Source organism: Etheostoma spectabile, chromosome 15, assembly GCF_008692095.1.
Source record: "Etheostoma spectabile isolate EspeVRDwgs_2016 chromosome 15, UIUC_Espe_1.0, whole genome shotgun sequence".
Classification (NCBI taxonomy): Eukaryota; Metazoa; Chordata; class Actinopteri; order Perciformes; family Percidae; genus Etheostoma; species Etheostoma spectabile.
This window is the reverse complement of record NC_045747.1, coordinates 25,253,496-25,279,036: the sequence shown is the minus strand read 5'-3', so window position 1 is coordinate 25,279,036 and position 25,541 is coordinate 25,253,496. Positions and strand designations below refer to the sequence as shown.

Below are 25,541 nucleotides of genomic sequence, written 5' to 3'. Positions count from 1 at the left end.
TTTAGTCGTTCGATAGAAAATTCAGGATGGACAGATCGTCTAGCTAGCTGTCTGGATTTACCCTGCAGAGATCTGAGGACCAGGTGACCATAGTCCTCAGAAATCCACCGGAGGTTAGAACACCAACACAAAGGAAGTGAAGGAGGGGACGGACATCTGGCAGCTGAACATCGTCTAATGTAGACTAGCAGCCTGCTGAACGTGAGATACGTTTTACTTTCATGAAGTATTGTTGATGCCTGTATGTACTGGTGAATGCCGATTGGGACGTAATACTTCTTCATAACATTGCACCTTAAACTTTGACCCTCGGCACAAAGGATTGTGGGTCACAATAACCAGAAAAGCAGATTGTGGCTGTAGGGACACGGGGGGAGACAGGGACAGCGTTAAGCCGAGCAAAAGAGAGCGTCATGTGGCGACGACCGGGCAAGCTCAGGGAAAACCTCGTGGTTTGGATTGAAACACGTCCGAGAACTCGTTTCCCGGTTGAAAGTATCACCTAGGAGACAAGTTTTCGTGTATCCCCTTCTAGCCAAAACCAGAAAAGCCGACTGGCTCGCCAACCGCAAAATCCAAAAGCATGCAGTAGTACATCCTGGTATTTTTGACATATTAAATGTTAGGATGGTAGTACTGGAACACGGGGAGTGTGTTTCAGGATTTATGAAGGTCCCACTCAGGTCCATGAGGTTTGCCTCGTCCAAAAAAAATAAAAAAAAATAAAGAGACCACCAAACAAAAAAGATTCTCCTTTTTTTAATAATTGCATTTTATTAATTGAAAAAAAAAAAAAACAACAAAGACAAATGCAAAAAAAAAAAAAAAAAAAAACGAGCAAAAACAACAGTATCAATAGTAAGACAAGGCGAGAGACACTTAATAAGAAGATTCCACGTTGGTGAGGATAAAAGGTTGAAGGCGGGATGATGTGGGGGGGGGGGGCAGGGCATCGTTGGATGGGACAGGTTGGATTATATAACACCGTTTCTCACTGCAGGACTGGCAGGCCCCGTAAAGGGGGGGGGGGGGAAGGGGGCTCAAAGTAGCAGGCCGGAGACACTGAAACACCAGAGAGAAAGGCACTATCCAGAGAGACAGAAACACACACAAACACAGGACCAGAAATCAAAATGTTTGACAAAGTGCTTGACAACACGCCACATCGGACACAAAAAAAAAACAACAAAAAAAACGTTTACATCATTGAAGCTGATCTCTCAACTTTTAGCATAAAAGACAATCTCTCAGTTCTCTGATCTGTTTTTCTGTGCCAGCTGCGGATCAGCACTGGTGATTACACAATCTGATTATCCAAAACTCATGCCTCTTCGCTACGTGCAGGTATAACGAGGAGGTGAGCGTCTGCGTCTGCATGCATGTAATGAATGTTTGTGAATATGCACGTGAACTACCTGTACATATCCTCACACACACAACTCGCCTGAATGAATATCGACATCATGGCTGTGTCTCAGCATGTTTTAAAAACTGCTTGCATGGTTTGTGTAGTTCAGGTCTCCGACCTTGCTTCCCTCATGGTAATGTCTGTGGACTTAAGTCAGCTACATTCACTGCCCAAGTAAAATGGCTGCAATAAATACATTGGCTTTTGAAAAAGGTGTCCGACCTTTCATACAGGGCTTTGTAATACAACAGCTTCTTGCAGCATTCATGGCTCTACTCGCTGGTCGACGTTAGCTTCCTGACGGGGTTAGTTTCTCCTCAGAGAACCAACGTTACTTTCCTCGCGTTGTAGACAAGAGAAACCTTTTCAAATGGAATTTATGACCCCTTTAAATATCACGCTGTATTATCTGAGAGCCCTCAGATAGATTCAGAAAAGAAAAAACAAAACTGACAATTTAGCACATCCTAAAACTACCAGGTCTTATCCAGACTAACAGAAGATTGAACATAATTTACAAATGGAAAAAAAAGAGAGGTAAAACAGACAAACACATACAAATATATAATATATATATTCTTAAAAAATGGATTCTCTCTATAGTCGATTTATTTATACAGCCGATGGCTGATGTACAATGCTCAGGTGCCAATGATCTCAGACATGGAATCTTGCTGTAGATTGCATTTTTTCCCCTCTCTCTCTCTCTTCTTTTTTGTACACTTTTTAAAAACCATTTCTTCTTTTTTTTTTAAATATTTTTAAGCTTTTTTTTTTTTAACTTCTTTAAAACAGAGTTAGGATTTATAGGTAGGCATTTTGACTTTAGGTGATTAAAACAACATGCGGCAAAGAAAAGGAAACAAACGTAAAAGGAAGGCAGAATGTTAAGAAGTTAAGGGGGAGACAGAAGCAGCGGTGGGAGCGATAGAATCATTTGGTTATCTTCACGGGATGGCGCACTACTCTTTAGTTTCTCTGCATTTAGATTTCCCTCAAAGATAGTTCAGTCCTCGCCGAGGCGTTCACAGGGGAGGTGAACATTCTGCACGAGTTAAAAAAGAAAAGAAAAAAAAAATAGATTTTTCTCAGCTGCCACCCACTCAGCGACGCCTACGGCAGCACTACTCCTGATTTAGCTCTCTCTTTTTCAGTTGTTTGCAATCGTCCGGTCTGCTCCTGTTACTGTGGGATGGCAAAGAGGGGGGGTGGAGGGGTGATGGGGGGGGGGTTGGATGGGGGCTGATGAGATCGAGAACGACGATGATGATGATGATGGTGGTGGTGGTGGTGGTGTGGTGGTGTTGATAGGTTGCTGTTGTGGCTGTTGTTGTTTACATGGTCTGACTGTTTTACATGTTCCGATTGACAGGCGTGACGTAGTTGCGGGGGAACATGCCCGTTTGCCCGTGGCAGCCTCCTTTCCACCAGTTGGGGTCAGAGTTGTCCAGGACCTGGATGAAGTCTCCGCGCCGGAAACCCAGCTCTCCTTCCTCCTGGGGGTCAAAGTCAAAGAGCGCCTGCACATATGTGGGATGCTGTGCGATCAAAAGGAGGAGAGAGAGTGTTAGCAAGGGTGTGATGAGATGAAAAAATACTCAAAAACTTAACTTGTACACCGATTCCTAAATTAATGCTGTTATGTTATGCAATTTTCTCAATATTCAATGTTCTCCACCGCAAATACTCCAGAGTAAGACGCTGGGTTTATACGGTTTATACAACGTAGGAGGGATAATAGCCAATCATGTTTGCACTCCATGATTGTAATTGATATTGTTTAGGCAAAAAAACCTGCGGCAAAATTTAAAACGTGACAAAGCAAAAATGGTTGTCAATGGTTGGTCGTCCTCTACCTAACGAGCATCCTAATACACAATCTCTACACAATCTCTGTGCCCCTTCCTGCCATCTATCACAGACCCGTTTGCTCCGTGTATCACGTCTCAGACTGGCTTACATGCATCTTCTCATCACCTTTCTTTGTGGTTTTGGTCACACTTCCTCTCTTCTTTCCCCTGTGGCTGTCCCTCAGAGCCGCAGCTTCACCGTCGCTAACTTCCTCTGCCTACTGACAACTACACTAGCTTGTAATGAAATCGGCATCAATTTCACAGAGAGAAGCAATCATGTCTTTTACCTACAGCCGTCTTTACCTACAGTTTAATACTGAGGGCAAACACCTGTGAGTCAGATGTTCAGCTTAGCAACACTTTTTTTTTAGATTATTTTTTGGGGCTTTTCCGCCTTTAATTTTTTGACAGAACGGTTAGGTGAGAAAGGGGGGAGAGAGGGGGAAGACATGCAGGAAATCGTCACAGGTCGGATTCGAACCCTGGACCTTTGCGTCGAGGCATGAGCCTCAAAGTACACGTGCGCCTGCTCCACCCACTAAACAACCTGGCCACAAGCTTAGCCACACTTGCCAACCAATCAGAGTGTTTTCCATGGCAGTGATGAATTATGAATTAAAACACACAGTGAGGAGCCTCCACAGTTCTTCCCCTGCTTTCTTCTGAACTACTTAATTCAAAAGACCAAGGCTGAGCCGAATGTTTCCAGGCTTCGACTATTGCCATAATAATCAATGTTCTTATTATTGTTATTTTGTTGTCTTTATACTGTCTTTTTTATCTATTTTTTAATTTCTTTTTCTCTTGCTAAAACTGCTGCTGGAATTTTCAATTTCCTTGCGGGAGTCATCCCAAAAGGATCAATAAAGAGAAGTCTAAGTCTAAGTCTTCCAAATCAATACTGGAAAGCTTCTTTGCTGTTTTTTTATTTTTTATTGCGTGGTGGCGCTGTTGTGTGTGCTGAAACACAGCGGAGTTTAGGAGAGACAGACATAACATGTCCCTTAGTTTGGTTTCTTGCCTGCTTTCTTTTTTGGGTTGATAAGTTCCAAAATATTTTGGCCCTGCTACATTCTTAAGCGAGTTAAACGGGGAATCTTTTCCACCACCGGTTCAGTTTCACTGCAGCCTAGTACATGATGAACTTTGCCCCTCCATGCTGCAAGGGGCCGTAGCTCCTCGCTCCCCCAGCTACCCATCATCACATCTATGATATGGGGTGCTTATAAAAACATAACTAGCGTCACTGTGTGTAATAAAATTCAGAATTACATTGTTTCCATGTGGTTAGGCTGACAACCAACATGTACTTTCTCTTCCTGGTTCTGCAGTCCTGAGGGCTAAGCGTGCCCACGAGTGACCTAGATCAGAGAAAGGGCCAATCATGACGCTACGTTCCTACGAGTCAAAACACCGCAACAGTTCAGTCATGTCGCTGGCGTTACAGAATAACGTTAATTCTTTTCATCCCCTATGGGACATCAGGCTGCAGAGAGATCTCTCCATCGCATTTATTCCTTGGCAACATGCCGCGCCTCTCCCTGAGACGGCTGCATCTCGTCTAGCAGCTCCTCCAACTGTCAGAAACACCGGCTAGCAGGGACGTTTCGGGCTTTTTGAGGGGCCTGAAGGACAGCACGCTTGTTGCAGACCTGGCATTTGTGGTGGGACTGATTGGCCTCTAGTCTCTGATCTTTTCAGAGGAACTTAAATAAAAAGGTTGATGATTGCTCATATCATGTTCAAAACATTCAAAACGGTCACTGTGTTGTCTTTCAAAAGACAGCAATACATAACATTTTGAATGTTTTATTTCACACTTTAGTAGTGAAATAAAGTCAGTCAGACCATGAAATAAATGAATGCATTATAAATCATGATAAACCGTGACTACAACTGTACAACAAAATCTATTATCGCTGCATCCCTATTCACCAGTAAATAGTTTATATACCCCAATATTCTGGAAAAAAAAGTTAAGGACACCAGGGCTGCAAGTAACGATAATTTTGGATGATAATTGTGGATTAATCTGTTGATTATTTTCTCAGTTGGAAAATCAATGCGGTCGATTATTTTATGTGTTGATTATTTTCTCAGTTGGAAAATAATCTTAACTATTGGTCTATAAAATTACAGAAAATGATCCACAACTTAAAGATATTCAGTTAACGGTCACAGAGAAGTGAAGAAACTAGAAAACATTCACATTTAAGAAGCTGGAATCTAAGACTTTGGCCTTTTTTGTCTGTTTCCAGAACAACTGACTCTGAAACTGATGAATCTTGGCAGATCTAAAAGCAACGTTTTAGCGATTTCAGTTTTAGAGCCCAGCGAGAATGCCAGAGTGTGCTCACTCTTAGGTATGTAGATTCTTACCTGGGGGACCTGCTCTATGTCCCGCAGAAAGATCTGTTGATTGCGAGAGACTGAGGTGGAGCGGTGGTAGTCCACCAGCTCGTTGAGGGAGTTAAACTTCACCACCCATAGGAAATACTTTCCAGCCCCGTCACGAAGAACCTTGAAGTGCTGGACGTCATTTCCAAACCTGCATGAGGGCACAGAGATGAAAACTATGAGGAGGAGGAGGAGGGGAGAGGGGAGAGGGAGGGGGTCTTCAGCAAAAAGGTACAGTTTCTGCCAACAGCCGGCAAAGCACCGGTAATACACATGTAATGCATTTGATAAGCAAGATTAAAGTCCCTGTGACAGACTGGTAACAGTGATATTAGTCATATGAATCAGTCGGCTACTGTTGTACGTCAGTCTGTCGGCATGGTGAAGTGGAATGAGGGCAGTGCAGAGTAATTAAGATCCATATCTGATCGTCAGCTTTACATGTCACCTGCTGTGAACTGCTGTGTCTTCTGGGAAGGAAAGACTGGATAGAGACAGATAAAAGGCAAGGAGCTCGGTCTGTCCGTCTGTGTCAGCTAAAACTGTAAGATCTTACAGGGCAGACGTCCAACACACACACAATACAAACCCTAACTGGCGCCCACTGGTCACCAGAGGGCAGCGCGGAGACTGCACAAGAACAAGGAAGAGGCTGTGCTGATGACTCAGACGTACCAAGTATGGAAACACATGAACATGATCACTTGTGAGGAAACGGTACATTGATGTAAAGAGGACAATGTGTGGAACTGTATTAATAGAAAATGGTGTTGAGTGTGTGAATTGTGTTCCTCTTGTACATTAGCGCTACTTACTTCACGGAGAGCGAGAAGTCTCCTGGTGCACTCTCGCTCTCTCTGATGAGGAAGGCCCCGTCGTGCCTCTGTTTGTTTAGCATCTCCTCGGCTTTGGCCCGGGGAATCTTCCCGAAGAACCACCTGGAGGAGGCAGGAAGGAGGTACAAGTAAGCCAGGGCTGGAACTGACTTGACAATTATTTTCTCCATTAAAATCGATTCGTTGTTTGGTCTAAAAAATGTCAGAAGAATCAGGATCAAGATCAAATGTCTAATTCTGTCCACAACTCAAAGAGATTCAGTTTAGTGTCACAAAGGAGAGAAGAAACAATTCACATTTAACAAGCTGGAATCAGAGAAGTTTCCTCTTTTTTCCAATGAGAATGACTCAAACAGATTATTCTCTAATTAAAATAGTAACCTATTATTTTAACAGTTGACAATCAAATAATATGATCTTTGCAGCTCTACAGTAAGCATAGACAAAGCTTACCCAAAGCCACCCCTTAGCCTTCTCTGAATGGGGGGCACCTGGGTAGCACACCTGGTAGAGTGTGTGCCCCATATACAGAGGCTCGGTCCTTGCCACGGCAGTCGTGGGTTCGATTCCGATCCCCCCCCCCCCCTTCTCTCTCCCCCCCCCTTTAAGTCTAAGCTATCCTGTCAAATAAAGACCTAAACTGCCACACACAAAACAAAGACTTATAAATGTTTTTCTACTATGAAAAAAAACTTGAATTTGTGACAATAATAAAGGAACAATGATGCCTAGTATTGCACAACATATATTATAAGTGTAAAGGCGCAGCTATGTCCAGTTTTCTTTTATATTGCTTATTTTGTTTATGGAAAAAATAGTACCAGTGTAATAACTCTACTGATGAAATTTCTTTTGCAGGATTTAAAAAAACAACAACACTTTTCTACTTTTTTCCCCCAGCAATTCTTGCTGCTTTTTTGGACGTTAGTGCTAATGGTAACATGAAGCGTCAAGCCCATCATGCATTGAGCAAGACATGGGGTACACCTCTGAATCAGTCAGTCTATCCCAGAGCTAACACACACAAACACACACTCTCATTTTCTTCTTTTTTTTTTTTTTAAGAATACTTTTTGGCCATTTTAGCCCTTTAATTATATAGGAAAGCTGAAGACATGAAAGGGGAGAGAGAGGGGGGGGATGATGAGCAGCAAAGGGCCGCTGGGCGGAGTCAAACCTGCGGCCGCTTACAGAGTAAACCTCTATATGTGGGCTGTTCTACTAGGTGAGCTACCTTGGCGGCCACAGACACTCACATTCACACCTATGACCAATTCAGCCTAACTTCAAGTCCGTGGACTGAGGGAGAAAACTGTCAGAACATGCGAACATTGCACAAACATCACACCTCCTGCACCTCCTGACAAACGTGGGGAGAGGGTGCTAACTGGTGGCAACAGCCAATGAACTAAATTAAACACAACTACAGACCACATACCATACAGGGAGACCCCTCCACCACCAACAAAAGCAACAAAACTGTATGTTCACACCAGGAAGAAAGGCAAAAAAAAGTTACACAAGCATTGGCCTGTGCTTTGGAGCTGCATTTCCCATCCGTAAACACAAAATAAATATTTTTGTGTCACAATTCCAACGCACACTCGCAAACATCGGTGTTTCAAAGTCTCTATTGAGAATAATTGAGAAGCAGCGAAAATTACAGAAAAGTCCGAAAGTTTTTTTGTTTAGTGGCCTACATCTATGTTTAGTTGCATGCGTGCTACAAATATATAAATGGGAGAAAACCCCGACACAGAGAGGTGAAGACAAATGGGAGGCAAAGCCAGTGAAAGCTCTTTACTAGTGTAAATAATTAAAAAGTACAATCAGCCAAAAGATGAGATCTTGGCTCCTTTACACGTAGGTGGAAATCAATAATGAAATGGCCAACTCTTGATCTGCTTTGCATCGGTGCTTGGCAGCAAAAGCAAGCATACACACAAGAGTCTCTTTCCGTGTTTGATAAAAGTGATAGCAGAGCAATTAATGGGGCCAAGGAAACTATCAGCACGCCCACGCCGCCCCCATGCTCAGACCTATTCCTGCTGCTCTACCACTTTAATTCTAGGGCCCCGACTCACTATTATTTTCATGTTTTTCACACTTTCCTCGCACTCCTAAAGTTAGTTTCATTATGAAGAAAGTTGGTCAGTTTAAAAAGGTTTTAAAACATGTTCAACTCCGTATCCACACAAACTTCTAGGGCTGCAACTAACGATTCTTTTCATTGTTGATTAATCTGTTCATTATTTTCTCGGTTAACCGATTAGTTTATTATTAGAAAAATGCGTGAAAGATCAGTGTTGTCCAAAAGACCAAGATAACATACTTAAATGTCTTGTTTAGTCCACAACTCAAAAGATTTTCCAATCTCTGCCATAGAGGAGTGAAGAAACTGAAAAATAATTCACATTTGAGAAGCTGGAATCAGAGAATCTTTCTATTACATATGACTCAGACTGATTCATTGATTATTAAAGTTGGCGATTCATTTAAAAGTTGACAACTAATCGATTAATTGTTGCCGCTGGGCAGAGGAAAAGATCCATACACAAACAGAAAGGACCCAGACTTGCAGCAGAGCCATCCTCTATTGTGCGCTGCTGTGTAGCACGGCTGTGTGTGCATGTGTGGGTGCCTGGTGCTTTCGGGTGCCACTCAGTTGTCACCACAATGGGAGGCAAAGGCAAAGTCCAGACACTTCATCACTGTCACCACCATTTCTAGTCCATTACTGCACTGGGGTAGTTTTCATCAATCAAAAGGTTTACAGTAAAAAGTATTCTATTCTTACAGTAAAAAGTATTATATTCTACCCACAAACAAAGTGATTTCACTAAAATTGCACTATACCGCGTAAGTGTAGTGCATCATATTCTTCGGCTGCATCAAGACAAGTCTGGCTCAATTTATAATAAAAAGTATGTACATGTTTTTTAAACCTGCTGACTTGATGGCATCCTAGGATGCGGAAACACTTTAAAGCCCATTAACATGAGACATTAGACAACCTCGCAATCACTGCAGTCTGTCATTTGTGGCTCTTCTGGGATCTAACCTTATAGCAAGTTTGGCCCGCTGGCTATTTCACAATAAAAACTGCACAGAATTATCTGCACACAAGGTACAGGAAGTGTTGAGCTACCATCACAGACTGCATATAAAGATGGGGGACGGCTCTCCACTGCCCCCCACTGTGCAAAAGTCAAGCCGAAATCTCCCGCATCCGGGCGCCACCATCGTGTAATTTCGGAGCCAGAGTCTGCGCAATAGTGATGAGGTGGTGGAGCCCAATTGCGAGTAGGGTTAGGTACCGAAACCCGGTGCCGAAACCCGGTGCCAACCGGACCGAACGGCAACACTGATTATAGTGCCTCATTAAGGTGCCACTTAAATGTCTGTCCCGTACTCTGGTGCTCCAAAAACGGATGTTACAGGCAACAGGAGCATCATTGCATTTGTTCGCCACTGTTCTTTTGTGCTTTTTTTAGTTTTAAGTATGGCACCAGTATTGGGAAAAACAAAAACAAATGATCCTCAACCCTAATCGCGAATCAATCACAGATGTCAGATATGACGTTTCCCTTTTTTCAGAGCATCAAATAACTAATAAAAATCAAACTTAATAAGAAAAAAGGAAAACTTGAGCAAACATCAGCGTGATCAGAACTACCCAAATGGCACAGCTTTTCTCATCTTCTCTGATGTGGTTTGGGATGCGTGGCAGGCAGTAAAATGAATCCTGAACTCCTGATGAGAAGGTATCAATAAAGTCACAATCAATGTGAATGGTGAAATTTACCTCGCCAGTGGAAGAGGCAGTGATAACTGCTGCGCAAAGCTCTCATGGAGTCGGATGACAATACCGGTTAAGAAATGCTAATGTAGAAATATTCCATCATCGTCATGTCATCGAAATCCACGCGTTCGAATTCTACAACTTTAACAGAAGGCTTTACACTGAACCGGGACGATAATGACAATCTACATACTGTGCCAAGTTTAACACAATTTTGTATCTACATATGTGGACAAAAATAATACAGACTGTATAAAAAATAAAAAATAAACTGCAGTGTGTTTCAGCCAACCAATCCAAATAACTGTTGTTTTGCTACAAGCAATGCAAAGTTTGAATGGTATGTCCTACTTTTCTGTATGTAGGTCATTTCACAGAAAACATTGCACTCAGTATGATTATAATGAGTAGGAGAGGTTTAGTGTTAGATGTATGAAGTGCTTCTAACTATTGATTATCCATAACATAATAAAGACTGCAAACACTTGAGTATTGTTGTTAAAGTACACTTGATTATTGTTGTTAAAGTGGCACAAAGGGGAGAAAAAAAACACAAGAGCAATAAAGAAGCGAACAAGAATAGGTGGGAAACTAGTGTATGGCTGACCCCGGGCGGGGGGCACGGGGTACTTGTGGTCAGATTTGCGTGGAGGAAAAGCCCCAAAAGCTGTGCTCTCCTCTGGTGCTGCAAAACGGCCGTTATAGGCAAACAAATCATCACTGCACGTTACGCTAGGTAACATTATTCTCGGGAGCGGTATGCTTTTTACAGGGGTACCGGTGGGCTACATGCATTCCTTTGGGGAATTAATTGAAAAAGTACCCCTGGGTTTTTAAAATGTGCTAAAGTAGCACTCCTATGTGCTGGTTAGGTGGGAATGCACAAATACTTGAGGCCGCTTCTATTAATAAAACACCACTAAATCAGCTATTTTCTATGCGGGGATATGAAAAAAAGGTTTTTGTTTTCCCGTTTTTTCTTTAAGATTTTGGCAGTTTCACGGATTTTTCTTTCTTTTTTTCCTGAAGGGGGTTTATTTTTGGTTTATATGGTTTTTTCTTCACATTCAGTCTGTAAAAAAAAAAATTTCAAGTCATGTTTTTCTAAAATTTGATTACTAAAAATTGCTGGCTTCACAACCCTTACACAATAAAGATAAAGGGGAAAGCCATAAAAGTAACGACAAACTATTTTATTGTGCCAAAAAACCGTGTAAAAACAAATTAAATTTAAAAAAATACACATACCAAGAATTTTTTAACTGCTTCCCTTTCAAAAAAAAAAAGCCGTAAAATCGCTTTTAAAAAACCTTTGGCCCGGTAAGTAGGCTGTTGTGAAAAAAGGGCGTGAAAACTCTTCTGTCCCTTTCCCTTTGCCGTTTAAATTGTATAAACCCGTCTAAGTTTTTTGGGGGAAACATCTAAATCCAGTGTTTTTAAGCATTTTCCTGAACCTGTCTTTTTTTCCCACGGTCGGACTGAACCGGGGTGGGGTTTTTTATTGTTTGCTCCACTGCAGGGTTAGGGGACGGTAACTGAGCACGACGTAACAACAACACACTCGTCTTTTTGGCCCGTTCTTCTGTGTCATCGTGTTTTTCTATTTTTGCACTTTGTTTGGGAAACAAAGTCTACCTATCAATCTTCCCCCTCTCTTGGCCTGTGGACACCTAGGGATCCGTTTACGGTAACAGGACCATTAAGTCATTAGAACCTTTTTTTTTCCTTGTAGCTTAGCGTTACTGCGCAGCCTCCAACTTGGGGCTTGACACATAAAATGGTTTCCCTGAGCAAACCGTCTGAAAACTTAAGTCTTCTGGTACTGTTCAAGAGAAATCCAACATTCCCAAACAGCAGAGACGGAGAGGGAGGTTGTTTTGGAGATAACATAGGGACAGGCTAATTCTGCTCTAACAGCTATTTTAAAATAGTAAAATTTAAAACCCAAAAAGCAATGGAAGGGCCAAAATATCTGAAAACTTTTCCCCTGTCCCATCCCGGGAAATTTCCCCTACTGTCAACATTCTCGGGGTGGTTGTTTACACAATCGTTAGCCTATTTTTTTCCCGAAACCTCTGCTCTGGGCCCCATGAAAACCCTGAACCCAAAGGGGGTGGAGCCTTTTTTCCTTTTCGGGGTTTCTTTAAAATAAACAACGGACAAATAGAGTCTTTAAAAGCTTTAGATTTAAAGTTATTCGCTGTCAAAGTGCCGCCAAAATGAATGGAAGTCAATGGGATGCTGACGGTGGGTGATGGCTTGCTAACATCAAAATGGCGCCATAGGAGCCACGCTTTGAGAGGAGAGGCTCGGCCCCTTGCCCTCACCACGCCTTCAGTCGCACCATGCGTGTTACATTGAAAAGGGTCCGTCTGAAACAGTGCTGCGTGGCGTAGCGTTCCAAACGATGTGTAATCAAATACACCGGTATAGCGGTATATTAACAATTCAAATCCTAATGAAAATATACACCGGTATTTGGTGGGAACGGGTATACCGCCCAGCACTACTATTTTTAACTATTTGTTATTGTATGTAACTTTGTTAAAAAGACTACACCTAGGTGACATCCCAGGACAATTATGAACAGCAACATGCCCAAAGCCTCAAATGTTGGTCTTAATTAAGCAAGATAACTTTCCTGCTCACTTTGGTGATAAGCAAGGTTAAGAAAAACTGCCATTATTAGCTGTTAAAATATTTATGTAAAATAAATAAACTAGATTGGATTCAACTTTGTCATTACAATGTCTAAAGTACATAGCAACGAAATGTAGTCAGTGCCTAGTGCTTAAGCAGTGATTAACTAACTAAACGTTAGTTTTGAAAATGAGAGCGATTTAGTATAATTTTATAATCATAATTTTCACTTGGCAATTTAGCATCAAGGTATTGGGGGGGGGAAGAAAAAAAAAATTAAAAAAAAATCGGGTTTGATATTTTTAACAGTAACTGATGATCCCCAGCCCCTAGCAGTGTAACGGAGGGCTGGGAGGTAAACTAACCGTCCTCCTATTGCCAACAGAAGATGCCACTGGCTCTGGAGTGTGTGTCTGTTGAACATCCAACTTGTAAGTAACTATACCACGGTGGTGCGGCGGCTGGACCACAGACAGTGCTGCTGTAACGCTGTGATGCTCTCTCTCACCTGTCTGTGTTCTGTGACCTCTTTTCAGACCACAACTTTATCAGATGTATATTTGTTATGCACGTGGTATTTCGAGGCACCCGCTTCAAAATACCGAGAAAGACCAACACATTGACATCCCCCATTCTGCTCACACCCCAGCAATGATGCAATAAGGTCAATATTCAATTAAGCATTAGAGGCCTGGAGCACATTAATAAAGAGAGAGCTAATCTGGCACTGAGCGCAGGTCCAGAGGTAGTGTCCTCTAAGGATTCTGCCAGGCGTTCTCTGAAGTGGTTTCACACACAAACTTGACCAACGCATTACATACAATCAATCTCATGTACGTGAACAGGACAAGTGTAGTTCAGACATGCAAAAACTCAACAGTCAACCTCCATCTATCTATCTATCTATCTATCTATCTTTCTTTCATGTGACTGCAGTAGACATACAACACAAAAAAATAAAATAAATAAGAATCGATTTTTTGAATTCTATGAATCGATTTTTGAATCAGTAGAGCCTGAATTGCGATTCAAATTCCAATTGATTTTTTTTGCACACCCCTAATACACAATCAAAAACTGACATAAGAGGAATTGGGATGTGTAATACTTACGGATGGGCTTTCATCTCTATGTAATTCTTGGGAATGAAGCCATCTTTTCCATTTAGCTCTGCCTTGTACCAGTTCTGATCACACTCTTCATTTAATACCTGGTGTTGACGAAAAGAAAGACAGAAAGAAAGAGTTGTTCAGGTTAAGGCCACAAACACATGTCAACAATGGACAGCAATCACCCTTCTAAATTTAGCTTTGAGCCATTTCCCTTCATTTCCTGTGACTTCAGAAGCTGCATGAACCGAATGTTAGGACAACTGCTGGGTAAATATTAGGATTGGGAAACTACAAAACTAACAGCAGGGAGATCAGCGGGCAACAAATACACTTTCAAACCTTTGAAAAGATAGATTGTAATTAAAAAGAACCAATAATGTGTCTGTATGTGACCTGCACCTTAAGCTATAGAGACTCATTCAGCAGAGGCCCGCAGTTAGGGGGGGGGGGGGTGGGGGGAATCCCCAGACGCCTCCCGATACAATATACTTATGATACTTATGCCACGATACAATATTGCAATTTATAAACTTTTTTCCAACTTTGATTTTTCCCCAATTTCAAATAATGTCCCCAAAAGGAAACTTTCTCAACATCTGCTTTATCTAAAAAGAAACATTTCTCTTTGTTCATCTCACTTCAATTTTATTGCTGCAAAATGGGATCGTCAAGCAAACAAACTGACCAACACATATATAATAAAAGAATTTAGGGCATTTATGTCTGACAAAGTCTGGCTACAGTGCAGGTGTGCTGGGCTAGTGGCGCATCAGCGTTCATGTCCAAGTTAATACATGAGTGCCACTTTATCTAAGTGTGAGCGTGCTTATGAGGGACAGGCCATGTTGAAAAAAAATTAACCTTCACACTGCAGCAGATAATATATCCAGGAAGGAGAATTAACGCCTTGCGGTTGTATGCCTCCGCCAACCACTTAAGGTGCAGTTTACACCCATTTCTGCCCAGATGCATATATTACATGTACTGATGACTTTGGAGGAATTTAACCAAACGTATTAAGTGTATTTTTGGGCGAATCGTGGATGCTTCACACACATCTTCAACCAGAAAATCTATACAAGCACTACACGAGCACCCGGGACTATTGTCACTAATTCAGTATCCGACCCCTTATGTACCGGAGTTTTTGTACAAAGTACGGATTTAAAGAAGAAATAAAAGAAGAGAAAATATAAATTAGTAAGTAAAAGTAGTGCACAATGAGGTTTAATCCCGGTAAACGTGATTCCTGGGAAATCTGATCAAATCTGATCTAACTTTCAGGGAAAATGTAAACCCTATTGCACAATATTCTTCCTGTACCAACACTTTGCATTGTGTGAAATGTTGCTGCATTTAAGGAACCTCTAGATATGAACACAATTCAGTGGAAAACTAAGCAACAGCACTGAGTCAGCCTTTATCTGAATGTTGCAAAAAAACAGTCAAAGCCTGTTTGGCAATCTCAGCCAAACGTACGGCCACCAAATACCAGCAGGGTATAAAGCCTGAGAAGTGACAGAAAAGTAAAAAAAAAAAAAAAAAAGTGTGATGCCCGTGTCAGGTAACCAAGTTGTCACCTGTTTGATTCATTGAGCAGCTTGAAGTAAAACCCAACGAGCATTCATCTCATCGCTTTCATCCAGTGAAACCGAACAAAGTACCGTAGAATAACTCCGTTTGACTCAGAAGAAGTACAATACTGCATCACGTTTGTTAAAAGTCATTTCTTTCACCGTCTTTGATGACAACTCATCTGCACAATTCGAAGAAGAAGAAAACCATTTTTGACCGGATCAAAATAACCGGTCCTCCAACTTAAATCCATCTTTGCTTGAGTGATCTAATATTGATGAATAAACTCTCCAAATCAACCTTATAATACATGCCGTTTCACCATGGATGTATTAACTCACCACAATCCTTTTTGTGTGTGTGTGTGTGTGTGTGTGTGTGTGTGGGGGGGGGGGGGGTCAAGTCTTATACTAAACATTAAACTGGTGCATTATGAAAAAATATGTGAGATTTGCTTCTTGCCTATATAATGTACAGCCCACTCTGAGAATCACTTTCATATCAGAGCAAAATTGGTAATGTTGTAATAAAATTGGAGGATTCCTCTAACGTAATTGGCATCAAATCAAACGTGTAATCGAATCTGGACGTTGTGAATCTGAATCAATCAGGAAATCATTAGGGATACCCAGCCCTATTGGCTAAGGCAGCATCAGTGGAGTTTTCTGCCAAAAGAAAGCCACACACAGAAAACAGACACAAAAAGACAATCCTCAATGCATTTTTTTTTTTCTTCTTCCTCTCCGATTAAATTCATAATTTCCCCCCTAACCTGGGCTGAGACAGCTGTGCAATTGGCCCGTGTAGTGTGAGTGGCTGTATTTGCTCCAGTGAGCCTGCAGAATGCCAGCTGTCACTGGCCTTCCCCAGCTGCTTGCCCTGCACAAGACCAGCATTACTGGTTTAGGGAGTGGCCTTGTGTATAGATTGTGTCTATGGGTGCATGTGTAACACAGTGGACTTATAGATATTAAAGTACATCTGTGATACAGAGAGATGGAAGGGAGCCACATTGTGGTTTTCATTGTTTGTGTTTTGTCTTGCAACATTGTTGATTGTTTGAGATAAATAAATGAAATGAAATGAGTGTGTTTATGCTAGTCGATGTGGCACTGTCTGAGCCAAGACTCACACAAAGGGCCTTAGCCTCTGGGATGTATGTTGACACATTAAACCGATCTTTAAGAACCAGTGAATAAAAAGGCAGACCGATCCAACACCGTCTGGCCTTGTGGCCAGCTGACTGCTGACATGCAGTTTTCTGCTCACATCGGCGCTGGCATTGGCAGCTCGTGGTCAACTGCTCATGAAGAATGACAAGACTGTACAGTCATTAGGGCTGATTGATTAAAGGGGGAAAAATACAATTATTTTGGTCAATATTGAAGTCACAATTTTTTTTTACTCATCGACTTTAAATCCTAACTGTTCCCAGACAAAGGAAGTTGCTCTCCCCTTCTACTCTCGTCACCAGATACCACAAACGGGAGCTTGCTGACTGTTGGCTGAGTGAGTTTAGCCTTCGGGAGGGGTGAAAGTGCACGTTATTCACAACACAAGACAAAATAGGAGTTTTCTTGCAAAACCTAATGTGGGAAATAATAGTTTCTCGATTACATTGTGTTTGTGATCGTTAGGAGCTAAATGAGCATACATGGCTACATGTTAGCACGTTGATCTTAAGATGTCTAATGGTCATAATCTGAGTTTAGCATGCTAAGATTCACTAGTTAGCACTAAACAAAGTACAGCTGAGGCAGATGGGATTTTCATTGGTTTTGCAGGTATTTGGTCATAACTCTAAGTGTGAAATTAAAACTTTGACCTGATGATGGCGCAAGATGAAGAGTCAGGGGATCCCTATAGTCGGTAGGATTCATTGTCTGGGGACCACGGATGTCAGTAGCAAATTTCCTGGCAATCCATTCAAAAGTCCTTAAAATATATCACTCATGTTTCACACAAGCCATTGAGTCATCTTGCTTGCTTGCACCGACGGCCTCTATGGACATCCAACATGCCAAGAACCACGCACTGCAAAAACTGGGTGTCACTAGTAGCTACAGACACCTAATGGCCAGCGGCCCAACAGCCGGATGTTGGCGTGGTGTGTCAGTGCCTTAACACGTCTTATAGATTCTGTGAAATCCAAATAACTCCCTTACTTCCTGACACCCCCCCCCCCCCCCCCCCCCCCCACCCCCACACCCACACACACACACACACACACACACACACACACACACACACACACACACCCACACACACACACACACACACACACACACACACACACACACACACACACACACACACACCACACACACACACACACACACACCACACACACACACACACACACACACACCACACACACACCACACACACACGGAGCTGAGACAGTTAATAGCAAACAAGTAAAGAAATCAGCCTCACATCCTTGGTGCAATGGGACATTGGCTCACGTTGGGGAGAGACACTACATTTGGATTTCTTTTCTTTCTTGACAGATAGCTGAACTCTTTCTGAACGACAAGCAGGCATCTGGTTCTGGTTCCGGTCCCCCCGTCCGGGAGGCTAAGACATAGTTTCCACATTTAGCGTCCGCAGTATATTGTCTTTAACTCGAGCCCGACCGATATATCGGCGGGCCAACATTAGGCGTTTTCCAAACTATCGGCATCGGCATTTATAACAGCCGATACATTTATTATTTTATTTATAATGACAAATTATTCCGATAAATGAATATTTAAAAAATAAAATCGGACAAAACACCCTTCAACCATGTTATGAGTGTTGGTGTTGCATAGATTGTCCACCAGAGGGCGCTCTACAACGTCCCCGTTGGCAACACTTATTTTAAAATTTTATATTGTGTTATCTTGAGTTTGTATTTTTATAGATTTTATTTATCAGAACATATATAACATGATATAAAATAACATATTTAGATGTTCCTCTGTTCTGTTGTGAAAAGCAATTCACAAAAAAACTAATTTTATTATTTTAGTGAGGACTAAAATAACCACACATAACCAATGTTAGGGAAATCTGTTTTGTTACGCGCTTCTGGATTGGTATTTGTATTGATATCGGCCTTAAAAATACTATATCGGTCGGACTCTATTTTTAACGGTTGTTGAGTATTCAAAAATCTGCCAAAATTTGTATTGTCGGTTAACCGTTTAACAGTTAATTATTAACATCCGCTGCTCACATAACCGTCTCCATGATGCTGACAGAAGGGTAAACGGCAGCATGGCTCCTAAGACCCCGATCAGACAGAGCAGGACTCAGGACTGCTTAAGCGCACTTAAGCACCCGTGGGAGGTAACGGTGTTTGCTGAGAATGAAGCCGCTTACTCGCCGCTTTTGCCTTGCTGAGTGCCTTACTTTTTTTTGAAAAAACTTCAACTCAGAACTAAAAAAATGCCCCAACGTCATTTAACTTCACAGCAAAATAGCAGCATTAAACAAATAAGAAAGAAAAGCACAACTGCCGGACTGATACATTACTGTATCTGGTTTGCGGTTTCCCCATTCCCAGCCTTTATTTTTTGTATTTCCCAACATAATTTTAGTTGAATACGTCTGAATAGACATCTTAAACGACACTAAAACCTGGCACATATACAATAAGGGTCCATCCCAACTGTTGCAGCCAACTTGAACAGTAATTTTTTTCAAAGTCAAATTGTTCAACACATTTAAGAAAAGACCTGGTTATTAAAAGAGTTGGATCGTCAAAGCCCAGTGAAAATACTTTTCTTAGACATGCCTGATGATTGCTGCTATCTGGTGGTTCTAAAAACCCAAAGAATGGCAGCCCATGAGGAAAAAGCAGAAATAAAATAATTTGCTTGTCTGGCAGTTTTTTTTTTTTTAACCATACAGAGAGCAGACAACCACAGCATTGTGTGTGACTGAGCTCTGTGTCTGTGTTCCAAGCAGAGCCAGCATTGTGCTGTGGCACTTCCGTGGATGAGATGCATTCCCTCCCTCCCTCTCTCATTCTCTCACTGAAGATTTTTTTTTGTCTCTTTAATCTGATTGAGCCACAATAGTTGTAGGAGTTTCTATTTGACAGGCTAAGGTCCAGGCCAGGGATTATCTTGTCCACAGCTGCCACTGCAGACGCCATCCTCCCCCCCTCGCCATCCTCTCTCGCACACACTAAAATATTATAGCACTTCCACCTACAAATCCATGTGTGACGCTTTAAGTGGGTAGCTTTCATTTACAAGAGAACCAAGTCCACAACTACAACTTCAGTATGTCACTGCATAACAATGAAAATATAAAATATCTTGTGTAAATCCATCTGATAAACGAGATTGCCGACTTTCATTATCATTAATCATCTTCATTCATCAAAGGCTATTTTGTCTTTACACTAGTAGAGATTTAACTAAGCCAATGTGGAGAAACTGGTGCAACATAATGGGATTTCTCTTCTGTCATCGAATAAAAACAACGCACAAACTCACATTTTATAATTAGGGTTGGGCATCGAGAACAGATTCCTACCTTGGAATCGGTTAAAAAAAATTACGATTCCAGGGGAATCATTTCTTTATCAGAAACACTTTTGGAAGATTTGGTTTCAAATCTGATCATGGATTGCAAAGTTTTGGTTTCCGTAGCGACCCGGCGCTTGGTGTGTTGCAGCCTTGGAGCACAGTAAGCGGAGCTCTATTGTGGCTTTATTTTACGTTGAAATCGCCCTGTAAAACTGCCAGCCACCATTTTTATCAAAATAAAACTTTCCTCTTATTTGTGAAATAAGCATGTGACCCGTTTCAACTCCAACCCTCCAAGAATCGGAATCAAATTATATTATATATTGTATTACTCATCTTAAAGTATTTAGTATAAACAGAAATGATGTCTGAAAAAGGACAGAAGTAGCTGTCACCATTTATTCTTGGGTCCACGCAGGGTTGTGGTGGGACTCATGAAGTAAGCCTCTAAGTTATTTTTTAACCATGTTCCCATTTCACACCAATGCAGAGCAAACATGGATTTTTGCCGTGCTTTGATATGGACGGGGTTAGGGCTGCACGATTATGGCCAAAATGATAATCACGATTATTTTGATTAAAATTGAGATCATAATTAATTATCACGATTATTTGTTGATTTTAACCAAAACAAATTTTATTGTCACATAGGCTATTTATAACAGCTTTCACATCCATATTGTACGACACTCCTCTTAGGTTGAAGTTGTGTGTTGTACATACATACAGCTGCAACACATGTAAATGAAAATTATCTGAAATAAATAGCCTGGGAGATATATATATATATTAAAAAAATTCTCTCTTCAACAATAACTGATTAATAGAGCTAGGGAGAGGGAGTGCGATGGACGTACTCGCACAGTGACGGCTGGGTCAGCCGAGTTACACACGTCGTGTAAATATGAAATGTCTGTATCATCACTGCGCTGCATTTTTATCAACTATGATATTCTGGCCATGGGTCACATCTCTCGCCCAGGTCCAGCAGGCCCCGTCTCACACGCTATTACTCAACGGACGGAAGTTAGTTGCATTCAATAACTTCTTCTGTGTTTTTTGCCGTGGCGGCCGCGATAGCAGAGTTACCAGCGGAAACACTGGTACAAATACAGGTTTGCTTCTCAGGCTTAACAATATACAGCTGTGTTAATAATAACAATTAAAACTGTAGACATATGGACAAGTGTGGACCGGCGCTGTGTCTCTCCGTGTTGCTGGGAGCAGTGTGTGAGTGTATGGGGGCGGGGCTGTGCGGAGAGTAAGAGGAGAGAGAGTAGAGATACTAACACAGGCACGGCTTTACAGAAGAAATGGCTCATGTAACGCAAAATTAAACCATATCCATATACAACATTGCATGGTTTGTGGAGAGGCAACAGATGCGAGGACATTAGGTGAACCGGTGCGACCTGGGAAAAATGTTAGTCGCACCCTGGAGCCCTGTGACCTATCAGACACTAACTAGCACCCTAGAGCCCTGTGAGCTACCAGACACTAACTAGCACCCTAGAGCCCTGTGAGCTACCAGACACTAACTAGCACCCTAGAGCCCTGTGAGCTACCAGACACTAACTAGCACCCTAGAGCCCTGTGAGCTAACAGACACTAACTAGCACCCTTGAGCCCTGTGAGCTAACAGACACTAACTAGCACCCTAGAGCCCTGTGACCTATCAGACACTAACTAGCACCCTAGAGCTACCAGACACTAACTAGCACCCTAGAGCCCTGTGAGCTACCAGACACTAACTAGCACCCTAGAGCCCTGTGAGCTAACAGACACCAACTAGCACCCTAGAGCCCTGTGAGCTAACAGACACTAACTAGCACCCTAGAGCCCTGTGACCTACCAGACACTAACTAGCACCCTAGAGCCCTGTGACCTACCAGACACTAACTAGCACCCTAGAGCCCTGTGAGCTACCAGACACTAACTAGCGCCCTTTGCAAAAAAAAAACAGATAGTTCTATGAACAGATTGATGCATTTAAAATATCACTTGATCGTAGGAAGGCAAAATCGTCATCGCGATTAAAATTCGATTCATTCTGCAGCCTTAGACTGGGTGTAAGTGACCTTGAGAGGATTAGATTTAAATCCTTCCTTTTCCCTTCCCGTCCACCTAAAGATGAACGTCACAAAGAAAATCCTTTGTATAACACCAAGTATGTGGATAAAAGAAATAACCACGCTCAAGAAGGCCTTGATTGCATAAGGTGCACGTAGGGCAGACTTATACAACGCATCGCCTAGCACGAGAGGCAGAAGGAAACTGTGGTACATGACGGTGAGGCCAAAATAAATAAATAACAGGAACCAAATAAACCACGTCTGTACAGTCCACATGGGATTGCAATAAATCAGGAGCAGGGATTACCCTGGGGTGTGAGTTAATCTGAGTGTGCGGCAGGTCAGACCGATTGAAAAATAGACAAGATAAAGCTTCATCAGAAGCTCAGAGGCCAAAGCCCGTGAGGTATGCCACCAAGTTTCATGAAATTGAAAGAGTTAGTTTTGTTGTCTATCTGCACACCAGACGGCACTTATGACAACATCAGCCACTGCTTAGTTATCCAATCCGACCACAGACAATTATCAGTTACAGTGTACCTGGTAATATGCAAAGTCAAAGCCAGACACTGGTAAGAGCTGAGCGGAAAAACATTTTAATGAAACCACACAGCACACGCTACAATATCAGTCATATTGCCACAGAAAAAAGAATAAGCAGATACAGGAAGTAGTATTTTTTAGTTTTAGGACTGCAACTCACTATTATTTTATATTTTTGATTAATCTGTTGATTATTTTCTTGATGAATCGATCAGTTGTTTGGTGTATAAAATGACAGAAAATGGAGGAAAGCCCAAAATGACGTTCTAAATGTCTTGTTTTGTCCCCAACTCAAAGATATTCAGTTTACTGTCTCATAGAAGAGAAGAAACTAAAAAATATTCACATTAAAGACGCTAGAATAACTGGAAAATCTAAGAAAATATCAAAGTAGTTGGCAAATACATTCAATAATTGAAATTAATTGATTTTTTTTTTTAATACATTTATTTTGTTAAAGTTCTAGTTCTTTTTAACTCAATACAAAAAGGTAAGAGTAACGTGCAGGCATTAGCAAGAAAATATTAAATGTGACCTCAGTTCAGGTGCAGACACTGACACAGAATGACAACAAACTATCTTACTATAAAAATCTCATGATAAAAATAAAAATTTCATCACCATACAGACCAACTTCTGGTTCAATCCAGAAATTTCTAAACTTTTAGATTACAAACCTTCAAACAAGGTTGCTGTGGGGAAAGACTTCAAAGCCTTTCTGGAGGCGGTGGTCAGGTTAGTCCTAAACATTTATTTCTAGCAGACAATATCGAGCCATCAGGTGGACCTGGCACATACACGACACCCAAAAAAACAGCAGAGAAGAAAAGCCAGGGAGAAGAGAAGGCCTGTGATGGCACAAGTACAAGAGATGCCTTAAAATATCTACGTGTTTGTCAGGGCCAATCGTGAGGATGTCCTGCAGGAACGGGATCTGAGGCCTGGCATTTTGACACACTGGCAGCAGACGTGACCCCTGCTGTGGCACCGGATCTTACACGGGGGACAAACTGTGATTAACCCCCCCCCCCCTTAAAAGTACGTTTAAAAATATGCCGGACGATGATAAAAGTCTTCAAAAAAAGGAAATTTATTTTTGGGGAAATCTTTTTAAAATACCCTGAATGCGTTTTTCCACGATAAAAATGGCCCCCTCAATGTGGAGCAAGGGGAAAGACGATTTTTAATCACAGTGGTTTGGGGGGTGTGGGGTGGCCCATTTTTTTGTTTTTTAACAAAACACTGCAAAAAAAAAAAAACCCTCAAAATGGGTTTGACCTCTTTTACTCCCAGCAGGGAGGCTGCAGACTCTGATCATGGAGTGCCACCCCGACGCAGAAAGAGAGAAAAAGATCACATTGGATTCCAGTAAATTAAAGCTTCTAACACTCTTGTAATTAAAATAATGCTTGAGGCCATAACCACATGGGGAGTCTCCCTTATAAAAGCAGAGATTGTAGCTTCAAACACACATTACACCTCCAATCCAGGGGATTACCTAAATGTTGGACACCCTAGAGAGGAGGCAGACGGTGGCTTCAGTGTGAAATGCAAGTCCACTAACTCTCATGCAGACGTGCTGTAGGTGTAAACACACTGAATACTACATTAAAAACTGCAACGCATTTATCAAAGTAGCCACAGTTCAGCTAAGGGAGAATTTAAATTTAAAATGAGGGGAAAGAAGGGAAAGTTGAAAAGGTGCAAGTGTATCAAAAGTAACCAAGTAAAACAAAATGAGACAAGGCTTTGTATGAAGTCTTCACCATCTTTTGGACGTATCCAGGATACAAAGTCAGGGGTGTGGGAGATAGACAAAAGGCAATCCAACAGTTTTACTGTAGTAAAAAAAAAGACCATCTCATAACTACCAAACATTAAGTCGTAGCCTGATGCCTGAAAAGATGATGAACCCACCAGCTAAACCAGATGGGTGTAAACAGTCATTACCAGCCTAAGTGTGATAACTGATATGGAAGGATAATTTTGCGTTAGCACCACTCCCTCACTCCGGTCTCCTCTCTAAATCAATTTGACCTCAGCAGCTCGAGGGAGGATCCTCTTTAACATCATGATGGTGTTTGTCACAGCTTGAAACCTCAGTGCACTTCATTTTGACAATACACTATAATGACTCGAGCTTAAAAAAAAAAGGGACAAAAAAACTCAAGTGCAGTAAACAGATGTGGCAGCTTAGGCAAGTGTGTGCATTTAAAAACAACTGTTTCAGTTATATAGCGTTAAGAATGGGCTTGCTGCTGTCTGATGCTAATGCAAGACTTTACCAGCTGTTGTTGAAGAGATTAACCAGCCATACACGAGTAGGTCCCAATCTTTAGATGCACATATTCCATTTTCTGCCCTTATTCCGAATAAGACAATATTCCGACTAAGCCGTTTAAATGGCATATAAAAATGAATATAGCCGGGCGGCGACCTCTAGCTCACCCAGTAAGAGCGTGCGCCTGGGTTTGAATCCGATCTGTGTCCCCATCTCACTTCCACATTTCATGTCTATCCACTGTCACTCATAAATAAAGGGGAATTAATCCTGAGCAAATCTCCAACTCCATTTGCAGAAATGCAGCCCCAAACTTGCATGGAGCCTCCACCTTGCTTCACTGTTGCCTGCAGACACTCTTCATCATTGTAGCGCTCTCCAGGCGAACAAACTGCCTTCTGCTATAGCCAAATATTTCAAATTTTGACTCATCGGTCCAGAGCACCTGCTGCCATTTTTCAGCACCCCAGTTTGTAAGTTTTCCTGCATAGTTGAGTCG

General features: G+C 41.8%; 1 protein-coding gene across 1 annotated transcript in view; it reads right to left on the bottom strand.

Annotated features, from left to right (window-relative positions):
- Positions 1-2,137: 2,137 nt before the first annotated feature.
- Positions 2,138-25,541, bottom strand: part of grb2b (growth factor receptor-bound protein 2b) — a 41,371-nt gene continuing 17,967 nt past the window's right edge. Inside the window, exons 3-6 of the mRNA XM_032536584.1 lie at positions 14,049-14,146; positions 6,474-6,596; positions 5,641-5,809; positions 2,138-2,946 (exon numbers count right to left, since the gene is read on the bottom strand). Of these exons, the coding sequence (XP_032392475.1) occupies positions 2,761-2,946; positions 5,641-5,809; positions 6,474-6,596; positions 14,049-14,146 (576 nt within the window). The 3' untranslated portion in view covers positions 2,138-2,760. The remainder of the gene's footprint in view (positions 2,947-5,640; positions 5,810-6,473; positions 6,597-14,048; positions 14,147-25,541) is intronic.